Source organism: Pezoporus flaviventris, unplaced genomic scaffold, assembly GCF_033815535.1.
Source record: "Pezoporus flaviventris isolate CSIRO_AGI_PZ_B2104156 unplaced genomic scaffold, CSIRO_AGI_Pfla_v1 ptg000043l, whole genome shotgun sequence".
In the NCBI taxonomy this organism is placed as follows: Eukaryota; Metazoa; Chordata; class Aves; order Psittaciformes; family Psittacidae; genus Pezoporus; species Pezoporus flaviventris.
In genome coordinates, this window is record NW_026892591.1 from 1,072,677 (window position 1) to 1,085,773 (window position 13,097).

Consider the following 13,097-nt stretch of genomic DNA (forward strand, 5'->3'; position numbering starts at 1 on the left):
CACTCTGCAGCCTGCCACCCAGACAGTGAACAAAGACTCCTCTTTATCTCCATATCCAGTGCTACTAAAGCTCAGGAGCAAGCAGGAAAAGCCTGCATAGATTTCAGAAAGAGCCCTTACCTAGCTACATGTCACTAAAGGATGTTTTATTAATCTCTGCTTTACAAAGTACTGGCTGCAGAGAATGGGAGAGCTATCAAACACAACCAAGGAGCAACCGAACTGATGCAGAGCCCAGTATAATACCCAGGAGTTGCAGCATCAGCTGCTTTACCAATCTTCAGACAAAAACCTTGCTCTTATTCAGCAGTAATGACACCACTGCTATTGTGGCAGCAGATGATGCCAGGTAAGACGCATACCTGCATTTAAAGAGATACCGCCATGGGGAAGGCTGTTGAGCAGCTTTATGACTATGTAAGCTTCATTATTCAGGACTGTTCTGTACACTGATGATGCACAAATAACTGGTGTAACCTGGGAGAAAAATGTCTTTGCCTAGGCAGAGGCATGTTCCACTGAAGCAGAGGTACAAGGAGCCTGGACCAATGCTCTGGCCAGAGCTACATGGAGAGAATCAGCTTTAGAGTGTCAGGAAAAGGTTTAAGGGCTGCAGCTGGAGGAGAGGGGTCTTGACCCAGCCACTTGGTTAGGGTACCCGTATCTCTTCCTTTAAATGGCTCACTGTTGGCCAGAGGAGCCCTGCACACAGTCACTGCAGCCCAGCAGGAAGGGCTGCACAGAGCACAATGTGCCCCAGAGCTGCTTTTAACAGAAGAAACAATCTTTAATTAGAAAGATATTAGCATCCCTGATTACAGCGGGGCCTGGGTGGGAGGACACCTCCATCCTCATTACTGCCCTGCCTTTAAACTCCATGGGATTTATGCTTTTTAACTCCCACTCTTTCTTGCAGCCCACATGTATTGGGAAACATAAGAACACCACCTCAGGGCATCTCAACACCTCCTTCCTTGCAGCTTAAACTTCCTCAGAGGCTTTGCCCATGGCAGGGGACGTGCACAGACATTACTAAGCTGGCAGGCAGCAGTGGCTATCCACTGCCATGTTCGGAGCAGAGCTGGCCTGGCCCAGCCAGGTTAAACCTGCCCCAAACCTCAGCTTGTTCAGTCCAACATCCCTGCTGCAGGATGCCACAGTTATTTTTAACACTTAGAATCATTAGTGCAAGCTGATACACACAGGCTCATACAGCTCAAGGCAGTTGTGTGTCAGGCACAGCCTCCAGGCATGCCCCAAGCGACAGCACCAAACACCCCAAGCTGTTCCCATTTTTACACTCACATTTGGAGGAGTTACTGCTCTTAGCAGCCTCAGATACTGTGACTTGTTCCAGGCAGTGTATCACGTGCTGGTGAAGTTCAAGTCACCCCAGGTTGCATTCAGGCACTTTCCAATCCCAACCTGACTCTCCAGACACCAAATTGCTGTTTGCTCAGGTCTGTAGGACCCAGAGAGGGAGAAGGCTGCATGGGGAAACGCTCAACCAAAAAGCCTCTAAATGCTCACTGAGCAGCTGGGACTCCTCATGAAATCAGCTGGTTTGCCCCAAGGGTACAGACTTGCTACCCCTATATTTCTTGGGGATGTCATGCATGTGGAAGGAGGCTCTGAGACACCTATCCCATGCCTCTGCAGCCACCTGGGGACCAGTCAGCCTGGCCACCCATGCTTAGGAGCATGGACACCCAGCTCCTTTCAGCCTGAGCCTCACCTCCACACCCCTCTCCTTCCCATTCCCAAAGTCATCACCTCCCAGGAGCCACAAAGGGCCTCTCCCCAAGAGGGAGCAGAGAGAAAGGTCCTGCTGGCAGCTCCCGGCAGCACTATGTCCATGCTATCTGGTGCGCAAGCAGAACCTGCCAGCTCCAGGTACTGACAGCCAATTGCATCCCAGTTAGCATGAAAAATAAGGCAATTTTATTGTAGAGTTCAAAAAACACCAACATAACATTTCACAGTCTTACTTCAGGACGCAGCTGCCCAGAGAACCAGGCACTTGCAGCCACAGCAGAAGTCCAGGTCCATGGATCAGATTTCCTGCTTCTCCTGGAAAACACAGCAGATTTCACCCATCACACTGGCCAGCCACCACTGACAGAGTACAAACCAACCCACTGAGCAGATCTCCTCACCCTCCATTTCCCTGCAAGCCAGGGATGCCGAGCACGAGCTTCATAGGAATTAGGAGGGTATTCACCAGTGCTTTGACAACAGATGGGTCTTGAGCAGTAAAGGACCCCATGAGAAGTTGCTAATGATGAAGACTTTCCCATCAATCCTCTCCATTTTAAAGTGCAAGAAGATGCCTGGGCCAGTGGGTCATGAAGGGCTCATGCTGACCGGCTGGGAGTGCCTGCAGTTCAGAAGTGGCCACCCAGGGTCCCAGCACAAGATGCTCAACTGACATTTGGCGGTCCCATCACACAGCATTGCACACGCCCAGCACCATCTCAATGACATATGGGGATTCTCTCTTCACACAGAGAAGAACTAGAGCCCCTACAACCCTTTCCTAGCTCACTTGGCAGCAAAGGGAATGGAGAACTGTTTCACAATGGCTCATATCCCAGGGACATCCCTCCAGGCTGAAACACTTCCGAGCTCATGTCCTCTCCTGCCACACACTAAAATAGGATGGGTGGGATTATGGCTCAGCACAGAGGAATCCTTACCCCATAGTGTGACAAACTGCTGCTGTCATCATCCTCTGCATCAGCTTCCTGCTCACTGCCATCCCCACTGCTCACATCTGCTTGTGGCTTCTGGGTATTACCATTGCCACTATCAACAGTTGGAGCATCTTCTTCGCTGTTGGACACAGCTGGATCCTCTGGTCCTGGCTCTGTGCCTGCAGCTGGCAGCTCTGGGGTATCATTAACATGGGTGGGTTTTATGTTCTCCACCTGCAGAGACAGGGGCACAGTCATGCTGCAGCTCTGCAGAAAGGCAGCACAAAACCCATGAGTGATCTCATGAAACTCAGATGAGTCTAAGCAAACCCAGACACCTTCTCCTTCTGCAGCCAAGGGAGCAACGACTGAAGTACATCCTTAAAGCCCATTGTTAGTCTACAGCCATGGAGCAGGCACACTCACCTGGAGATCCAATGACTCCTTCAGCATAACAATCCCATCCTGCTCTTCAAACTCCAGGTCTGCCTCAGTGTCATTCTGGGTCTCATACTCATCACTATCTGTTTCTACATCCGAGGGCTGGGGAGGAAAGAAGTAGCCTGAGGAAGGACACACTGGCCCCATTCCGAATAATGCTGGTAGCCACAGCCAAATAGCCAAGGATGGCAGAGATGCTGCTTTGCAGGGACATCAGCCAAAAGGCTGTGGGTACCCCAGTCATCCCATACCTTTCAAACACTGAAGATGCTCCAGTGTTCTTTGGACACCTGCAGCTCTCAAAGGATGCACAGTAAAGGAAGCCTCTTTAGAGCTCCCTGCACAGGATCCCCTGCAGACCCATGCAGTGACATTCCCAGTCTACCAGCAGCTAAACACAATCATCACCAAATTGCTCAGCCCCCGAGGAAGAAACCTGCTCAGCAGCCAGGAACTCTTACCTTGTATGTGAGATCATCAGAGTCATCTTCTAGCAGGTCCCTTTCCAGTTCCACCAACAAGGACTCCTCCTCCTCCCGATCTAGGTCATCCCGCTTCCTCTTGCTTGCTTTGTTAGAGTTGATCAGGGCTTCTTGGATCTCTGCAGGGATTCATAGCAGGCACAGTCATAATACACCCAGAACAAACATACATCTGCGTGCTTCCCAGCTTTCTACCCAGCACAGAGGCCCCAGTCCCAGTGTGTTCCCACAGCACACGTGGCCCTGTGTGCTTCTTAACTGCAAAGCCTTCAGGTGTTGCAGAAGGGCACAGCTCTTACCTTTGGGCACATTGCTCTGGCCCCAGCCCACTGGCTGGTAGCCCAGGATGCTCTGGATCCTGGTGGGGATGATGGAGAGGACAAAGCACATCAGTCTCCCCCGGCGCTTCCTGACAAGTCTTCTGGGCCTGGGAGACTGCAAGGGGTAGACCTTGCTGATAATGGTCTCCACAGGGACCACAAATCCAATCCAGGCCGATGCTTTCCGAAGGATCTTCAGCTGCAGACAAGAGGTACATTGGGGCATGAGACCTCCCGGCTATTTGAGGTCCTCAGTAAGGCTTTTAAACCCTGCTTCGACCCAGGATGGAGCTGAGATGGGACCAGCTTCAGCCAGGTAAACCAGGACCAGTTCGGTTATACCTTGTCTGCCCAAAGACCTCACACCTCTCCTGGCCCAGAGAAAGAGAAAAATGCAAGTGCTGCAACAACTATTAGCAAAAGGGGAGCAAGGCAACCCCAAACCAGGCAGAGGAGAAAAGCTGGGATGGGGGGGGGGGGGAAGCAGAGACCAAGCAGGCACTGAGCACAGGGAAAAGACTGAAAGAAGAGAGAATGTCCAGCAGAGAAACCAAAGGAGCTGCCAGTCTCAAGGTTTTATCAGCCCTCCCCTGGGCTCCAAACTCCTCCAGCAAGAGGAGCACCACCTACCAGGTACTTGACTGAACTCAGCTGAAGGAGCTGGTGCAGGAACCTGCTGGAGAAGGAGTGGGGCTCACTGCAGGCAACTGGCCCCCCCTAAACAGAGAGAGAGAAAGTCGGGCATCCTCTATGGCACCTCTGACAGGGCCCCCAGCAGAAACAGCCCCTTTGGTACCTGAAGGATCTGTACCTGCTCTGGGCTGGCGCATGGCCTTCCTTGCTGCTCCATGAAGCCCAAAAGTCTACACTAGGCAAGCAACCTGGCTTAGCCCAGGCTGCAGCCCTCAAGCTATTTGTAGCTACTGCCCAGCTGCTTCTCATTGCCCTGATGAGCTGCCGACCTCCCGAATCAGTGGGGCAGCTCCACACCTTCCCATATGGGACACCCACTTCCCTGTTCCTTCCACCTGAGCAGGGTGTTGTGGCGGAGGTGACCCTGCAGAGATGGGCACCTGTATCCAGCACCTGCAGATCTTGCTGGTAGCCCTGCCACTGGCCATGCATTTCGGGGCCAGACGTGAGCCCCTTTGGAGCTGGGATGCTTGCATGTGCCAGGGTCCCTCTCCCAGCCTGTCCATTGCAGGCAGGACCTCTGCTTTCAGGACACAGCAGCTTTCCTGAAATAGTTACTCCACAGGGCACATTTGCCGACCGCTCCTAACCAGCTGTGATAAAGGCAGTGCCACTTTATTGGCTGTGCTCTCAGAAATTGCTTTTTGCTGTTATTGAGAAGCAGGACCTGCAATGCCAGACTTGAAGCGCTCATCGTCAGCAATCTTTTGGGGCTAATGAAGCAGAGCCTCCTGCATCGGCAACGTTGGGCTGCTGCCACGTTCACTCTCAAAGCTCTTAATTCCCAATGAGGATCAATCCCCAAGGGGTGGGACTGGGAGGGCTGGTTCCAGTCCAGGGCAGGCAGCAAAGACAGGGGGACAACGGAGTCACTGATGTCCGTACAATGAGACCACATGGAGCAGGCAGCAATCAGGGTTTGCATCGGGGCCATTAGGGAGTTTATTAACTCAGTTTGACTTCCATCACTGCCGGGCTGGATGTGTGACCTGTGCCACATCCTGCTCCAGTGAGGGGGCTTGGTTTCCCCCAGCTCTTCAGTCCAGCTCAGCCATAAGCTCTTTGCTGGAGCTGCCACTCACAAGGAGGCTTTGCCCGGTGTGGCTGAGCACCTCCCAGCAGCAAGGGTGAGCAAGAAGCAAGACAAAGGGCCCCTGAGTCCCTGCTCTCCTCCAGTGATGCTGATGGAAGCACTGGTACCCAGAGGACTTCAGTGTTGGCGTGAAAGGAGGGGTGGGAGCTTTTTATAGTGCAAATCCCAGACTTCTCCAGGCATAAATGTGCCCCCTGCGGAGCTCATGTCATGGATATTCACAGCTCTTTCTCCAGCCCAGGAGAATGTGGCAGCCAGAGCTTCTAGAAAGGGAGCTGGGATTGTTTGCTATGTGACAGGAAATCAGCTCAACAGTTATTATCAGGAGTGCTGGCATTAAGGAGCGAGTCAGGGACTGAGGCTTTTGACAAGTTAAATTGATCTCCAGCTCCTGAGGGCATCATCTCTGTTCAGCACTTAGGGCTGAGAGGGCAGATTGAGTTACCAGAGATTAATAAATGAGCAGTTATCAGTTACTTGACTTGTGATAGCTGAACATGTTCATGCTCCAAGCTGACAGGCAAATGTGCATTAAGCCATGCTTCTGCAAACCTCTCTCTTTTTTCTTTTGATGCTTAAGCTACTACACGGCTCTGCCTAACTGCCTCATCGTCTTCCAAGGAAAGCATGGGGACAAATCCTCAACGGCTGCTGACTGAAATGGTGAGCCTGCTGTATTTAGCAATTAAACCTGAAGGTTGGGAGCCACGACTCCTGGGTTTTCATTCCCTGCTTGGTGACCTTCCTGAGCTCCTGGGAACCTTTCTGTGCCCCTCACTTTGTCTACAAAACAGGCAGAAATCAGCTTTGCTTCACAGGGGGATTGCAGGGCTTCATTCATCCTCGTTCACAAGACATACCCGGTGCCCTTGGCAGGATTTCCCAAGGGAAGAAACATTATATGTTATTATGACAGCCTGCCATGGTAGAAGACTCATTTCCTCTGGATGTGCCAGCGTGGGGATTATCAGCCCGGACAGAATCACGGGTTAAAGGTTTGTTTAAAATGCCTGTGGTGGGAATTGCAGCGTGACTGAGTTAGGAAGGAAGCATCAGTGCCCTGCCACACAGCAAAGGTGCTCTGTGGTCAGACTGTGCCCCTCTGCCGTAGTTCTGCTGGCTGCCAGCTTACAGCTCAAGGCCTCTCCTCAGCCTGCAAGGTGAGAAGGACAATATCTCCCACTGGAGCAACGTGCCTCTGAGATTGACAGGGCGTCCTTTCCCTGCAACCCCGCAGCAGGCAGCGAGCACGGTACAATGGGAGACATCAGTGATGTGGCAAGAGAAAACAGTCATTACCAGCAGCTGATTATTCTGCCCAGGCCTGGTGCGTTTCCTAAATGCTGCTGTTGTCTGACTCAGAGTTCTGTTCCAGCCTCCTGCAGGTACAGAGAGCAGAAAAGCTCAGGGCTAATTACCCACTCCTAATCCCACGTACAGCGGGCTCGGCAGCATTGACTATGCTTGGCTCTGAGGAGGTGGAAGCAGAAAAGTCACCAGCTCAAACCCCCTGGGCATGAAGGGCTGCATGGGGACAGCTCTAAGTCCTCAGACACCAGGCAGCTCCCCTGGCACCTTCCTGCAGGTCTCTGCTGCTGCAGCTGGGAAGCCAGGTACTCCCACCCCACCGTGCCATGGCCTCCCTGGTTGAGATGCTCTCCCGTGATACTGAGACCCTTTGGAATGAGCAGATGCTCCAGATGCAGGTTTACTTGAAACAAACCCAGCCAAAAGGGGCAGATACCAAGAGCATTTTCCAGTGCCTCATTCCTGTAAAGTCTATCAGGAAAAATAACAGACCTTCCCTCAATGGATCTAATATATCTCTCAAGGTCTCTCTGGTGGCATTATCTCCTCTTTTCTCCGGCATTTCCACTGCAACCTATGGAGATCAGGATATATCCCTTTCCTTTTCAAACATCCCAGCTTGCGAGGGCAGAGCAGAGACCCCCAAGGGGTGCCAGTCTCTCACTGTCGACAACCTCAGGTGCCTACTGCATGACGAGGGCTCTTCACCATGCTGGGCACGGAGAGCTGTTGGTCTCACGGACACTGGGCCTTAAGCAGCAGCAGGAGACAGATGGGAGCAAATGAACATTACTCTGTATGATTCTTATGCATCGGAGCACCCGACCTTCCCGAGATCGATACCGAGCTGCTGCGTTTGCCAAGAGTTTTATAGGCAGTGTCCATGCCTGCTGGGTGAGATAACCCCTCATGTGCTCATTAGCTGCACAGCTCCTCTCCCAGCTAATTGGTGCTGGAAAGGTCAAGCTCTGGCCATGAGACAGTGCTGCAGTCTGAGGTCTCAGCTTGGGAAGCAGGGAGGCCCACGGGGCCATAGGCAGGGATGCTCTTCCACTGACTCCGCTGGAGTTGAGGATGCAGTTTCCCACCCTGTGTGTCTCCCCAGCCCAGCTCTCCTGCCCTCCACCCTGCCCACCCCTCCTGAAACACCCCCACTGCCCTCCAGCAGCACGTGTGCTCTCACCACCCTGCTCCATGCTCATCTGTGGGCTTCATGGGTGCCTGGATGCTCTGAAGGTAACAGCTTATCATGAGGTTCCATTTCACCTCCTCAGCTGGCAGAGTGTCTGCGACCAGGTAGTGACTGTCTCTGATTTAGCTGTTATTTGTTCCAGGGATGGGTTGGTTTCCATTACTGCAAGCATCTGACAGCCAAGCTGTGCTCATTCCCTGAGTGTGGCACAAGGAAGAAGCTCAGCATTCCTGCTGGGCAGAGCCATGTGAGCCTCTGCAAGGCACATGGCAGCAGCTGCTCCCTGCTCAGCTGTGCTTGAACAGAGAAACCACTTTTCCACCCTGGCTCAGCAGCAGGACCTCTGTCCCCAGTTGCGGTTCGCAGAGGCACAGCTGTGTGAGTGCATCCAGGTCCTTGCTTCTCCCTTCAGGTACTCCTGGAGAGCCAGCTCTGGTGACACTGATCCACTTGTGAGGAGGAGAAATACTGGCTTCCAGCCTCCCTGATGTGAGGGTTGTCCCAGGCTGCAGGGGATGTGGGCTACCCCCATTGCCCATGATGGGCAGAGCACAACGATGCTGCAGCCCTATGGCTGTGCCCAGGGTTCCTCTGTGCGCCCACTGTGCAGCCCTGCACATCACCATGGTGCTGGAGACTCACCTTCAGCAAGCCCAGGAGGACCAGGGCTGGTCATGGTGCACCTCAAGCAACCTCCTTCCCCTGCGTCTTCCTGTCATTTGCTGTCACTTCTTCCCCTCCAGAGTAGGGACAGTTGTGCTGAGATGGAGCAACAGAGACAGAGCATGACCTGCTATGAGAGATGCTGCAGTTGTTATGCTGCTGAGCCCCAGCTGGGGTAAGGAGTTGGGGGATCCCTCCACCGTTAGGGTTAGGGTTAGGGTCTCCCAGCCAAGGAGATGCCAAATTTACCGAGCTGGAGATTTTCACTGATTGCAGTTGCATCCCTGGGTGCTGAAGGGTGACTGGAGACCCGTGGCGGTGAGACAATGGTCAGGAAAGCTATGCAGGCAGCCGTAAGGAGTTGCCCAATGATTTTTCCACCCACAGTTTGTCTGGCTGTGGTTTGCTTGGGCTTGCTCCTGGATGATGTCACTCACCCCTGGTTTAGTGTAGCTTTCAGGCCACACATCACAGATACTTGACTCAGCCTCCTCTTCAGTGCCAGCAGAAGGAACATGGTAAGCAAGGTGGTGACAAGCTCAGCATGAAGCAGTCCTGGTGATGCCAAGTGACTACCCATCTCCTTTAGCAGTCCCCCAAAACTACACCTCCAGAAAGCAGCAGGATGGAGGGTGGTGAACCTGGAGATGGTTTTCCATCAGAAACAGCAGTATGGGGATCTCTGACTCTGGTTTGAGGCTTCCAAGGTAACTACAGAAGGTCTCCAGCCATAAGAAATGGCCTGAGAAACACAGGTGATGCTGTCGCTGATGGCAGCACATTGCAAAGGTGCCTCTGTAGCAGCATGGCTCAGCAGGAAGAGACCTCAGTGCCACACGGGCTTCATTACAACAGCACAATGGAGAGCACGGTGGCAGCGAGGTCCCTCTCTGGGGCTGCTTTCCCACTCACCATAAAGATGCAGCAAAGAGTCCCGCTGGCAGGACTCATCCAAGCTGCAACAAAGCTGCTCCCTCTGCTGTGGGCTGGAGCTGGCCCAATCGAGACTGCCAGCTCAATTAGAGGGAGCACATGGAAGAATCCGCAGGGAAAGCTCTGGTTTTCTGCACAGGGCAGAGCCAGGGAGCAATATTTTCGTCTTGTTTCTGCTAATCACCCATGCAGGAGAACCAAGCTGTTAAAGTGGGAAACCAAATTAATTTTCTCCCATCTTCCATTGCCTTCGCACCTCCCAGGATTTGACCCCACCGAGGAGCTGAGAGCTGCTTTGTTCATTTGTGGGGATCTTACTTCCTCCTGGCACCTCTTCCATTGAGCTTGTCTGGACATGGCTGATTCGCAAGCCAAAGCCTATTGCTGTGCCCACCCTGCAAGAAATGGTTTCCCCAGGACTGGGGTTGTTTCTTACCTGGCGTGAAAACGCTTCCAGGCTCAGGCCAGATGGAATCGTGCTGGAAAAGCAATGTGACCGTCTAAAGAACGTGTGTGGATGTTTACACAGCTATTCAGTCACCCCCAACAACAGAGCATCACACCCATCCCCTGCTCTTCCATTCCTTACAAAAACCCGTGACTCTTTGCTCCTTCCAAAGCTTAGCATATTCCTAACCCCTGGAAGTTTGACAGGAGGTTTTTGCCCTGCCCAGAGATGCCTCTTGTCATCATACCAAGTATTTTAGTCTCCATACTAATGGTGTTCAGCCTGCTCAGGGTCACCCCGCCCTGCAAGTCCTCCCTTTCCCCCCACACACTTGGCACATTTCATGGATCCAGATCCATTGATATTTCCGCTCTCCTTGGCAGGTATCTCAGCCAGCAGCCTGCAAAAGGGCAGGAGAAAGGAAGAGGCTGCTGCCACATTGCTGCTCCATAGGCCAGCTCAAGGAAGAAAACCTGTGCTTGGCCATGGAGGAGGGAGGAGCAAGGGGGCTGCTGTGTATCACTGCCTTCAGCAGAAGCGAATGCTTTTCAGGATAGAGCTGTCAGGGAGATCTCTTTCTCCCTTCCTTCTTTCCTTTCTTTGCTCTGCCACCTTGCAGCTCTGTTCCACTGCATGTAACCTTTCGGAGAGGCACTTTCCTGCAGCCCCAGCGGAGCCTCTAAACTTGACAGCACAGTGAGAAACTGCTGGAGGCAACCAAACTCCCAATCTTCTCTGAGGATTACACTCTGCAGGAGAGCTCCTCTTGCTCTCCTCTCCCGCGGGAAGCTGCAGTTGGCCTCACAGCCTCCTGCCAGTAAGGGTGGTACGTAGAAAAAAAGATGACTTTAGCCGACATTGCTTATACTTTTGGAGTTGACATAGTACTAAAAAAATGGTTGAGTCAAGCTTTTTATTATAGGAGAGTGATGAGAACACAGAAGTAGTTGCTAGATCTACCCAATTAATGAGATCAGTCCTATTGATTTTGATGAGGGTGATTCACTGGCCTGAGATGAAACAGCAGCTTATTTATCTCCTGGATCATGGCCAGACGATGCAGTATCTTATAGGAGCTGCCCCTTAAATATCACAACTAGCTCCATTCAGTGCAGGAACTCAGTCCTTTCAGTAGTCCTAGTCTTGAGATTATGTTAGGGGTTTTATTGCTGTTATCTTAGGCAGAGTGCCCAAGAGGGAATCAGTATGATTAACATTCAGGGAACAAATCCAGAGGTAATGTTCCCCCTGAGCCTGGGGACAGGGATGCTGACAACTCGGTTTTCTGGGTAGCAGGGTGGAACCGCTGATTTACGAGCTGTGCTTTGGATACACTGCCAGCAATGCTTAGGGATGCATGGATAGGCCTAGAAATAAAACCTGTTTACCCACACAGCTCACCATCTCTGCTGAAAGGGATCATTAGCCCTGGTTCTATAGGCTCAGTGCTGCCTCTGAGGTATCGTCTATCACAGGATGTGGAGGTGGGATGTCCCTACTTGCATGGCCCCCCCACCTGTGCCCAGGCAGCAGCCTGTTTGCATATGAGCACCTCTCCTATGAGGAACGGCTGAGAGAGCTGGGCTTGCTCAGCCTGGAGAAGACTCCAGGGAAACCTTATTGCAGCCTTTCAGTACTTAAAAGGTGTCTATAAGAAGGATGGGAGAGACTTTCTAGCTGGGCCTGTTGTGATAGGATGAGGAGTGATGGTTTTAAACCAAAAGAGGGAGAGTCAGGCTGGATGTGAGGAAGAAATTCTTTACAATGAGGGTGATAAAACACTGGCACAGGTTGCACAGAGAGGTGGTGGATGCACCATCCCTGGAGACATCCAAGGCCAGGCTGGATGTGGTTCTGGGCAAACTGATGTAGTTGTTAAGACGTCCCTGCTCATTGCAGGGCATTTGGACCAGATGATCTTTGGAAGTTCCTTCTGATGCAAAGGGTTAACTGATGTACAGGGGGGGTAGGGTTAAGCTGTTTGCTTAACAATGCTACTGCTTATTTGTGCTGATTCGACAAATTCGTGCCCAACACTTATCGTGCTTGCTGGAACAGAGTGGGAGGACCAAGGCTATTGATAGGAGGAAGGAACAGTAACTCCTGTTCCCTGGACCCCTAAAACAACTGAGATCAGCTTTGTGGTTTGAACACTGACTAAATCACCAGTGAACATGCGCAACGACTGGAGATGAGAAGTTCAAGGAAGACTCGTTTACTTCATCTTCCTACCCTTGCCCATGACCACCAGGAGACACTAGGCAAGCAAGGACCTTTACCTCATTATAATATGAAGCAGGGATAGGTCATAAATATGTATAGGCATGGTGTGTAACCTCATGAATATGTAATAGCTTAGAGGATAAATGTGAAGGAGAACAATGTTGAGGCGTGCATGCCTTTGGAGGAGCTATCCCCCATGCGCCTTAGCGCTGAATAAAAGCATACCTACTTTACATCCTTAACGAGTTGTGGAGTCTCCCCTGGCTTCACTTCCAACCCAAACCATTCGGTAATTCTATGTGCTTTTAGCACTAACCTGAACTCAGGCACCCTTACATCAGCAAGCATCCATCCTCCCATGTCCACAGACGTCCAATGTGGCTCACCACGTTGTCCCCAGATGGGATAGCTGGACAAGGAGCCAGATACTTCCAGGACTCCCAGCAGTGGAGCAGCGTGCAGCAGCCCAGGGATGGGTGCAAGCTCAAGGTGCTGAGCTCCAGCACCTACATCCTCGCTGGCCTCGGCTGCGAGGGATGTGGCAGCGCCTCGGCTGCTGTTGTGCAGCATCTGGTGCCCTCCCCTGGCTCTCTGCCGCACTGCTCAAG

The 13,097-nt window shown here is 52.2% G+C and overlaps 1 protein-coding gene across 1 annotated transcript; it reads right to left on the minus strand.

The window, feature by feature from the left end:
* Positions 1-1,918: 1,918 nt before the first annotated feature.
* LOC133276126 (uncharacterized) lies at positions 1,919-4,831 on the minus strand. Its single transcript, XM_061466649.1, has 7 exons — positions 4,733-4,831; positions 4,567-4,653; positions 3,916-4,135; positions 3,596-3,735; positions 3,120-3,236; positions 2,697-2,927; positions 1,919-2,070 (listed from the first exon to the last, which is right to left on the minus strand). Exons 1-7 carry the CDS (start codon positions 4,784-4,786, stop codon positions 2,053-2,055), a joined length of 867 nt encoding a protein of 288 aa, XP_061322633.1. The 5' UTR covers positions 4,787-4,831; the 3' UTR covers positions 1,919-2,052.
* Between the last annotated feature and the right edge of the window lie 8,266 nt (positions 4,832-13,097).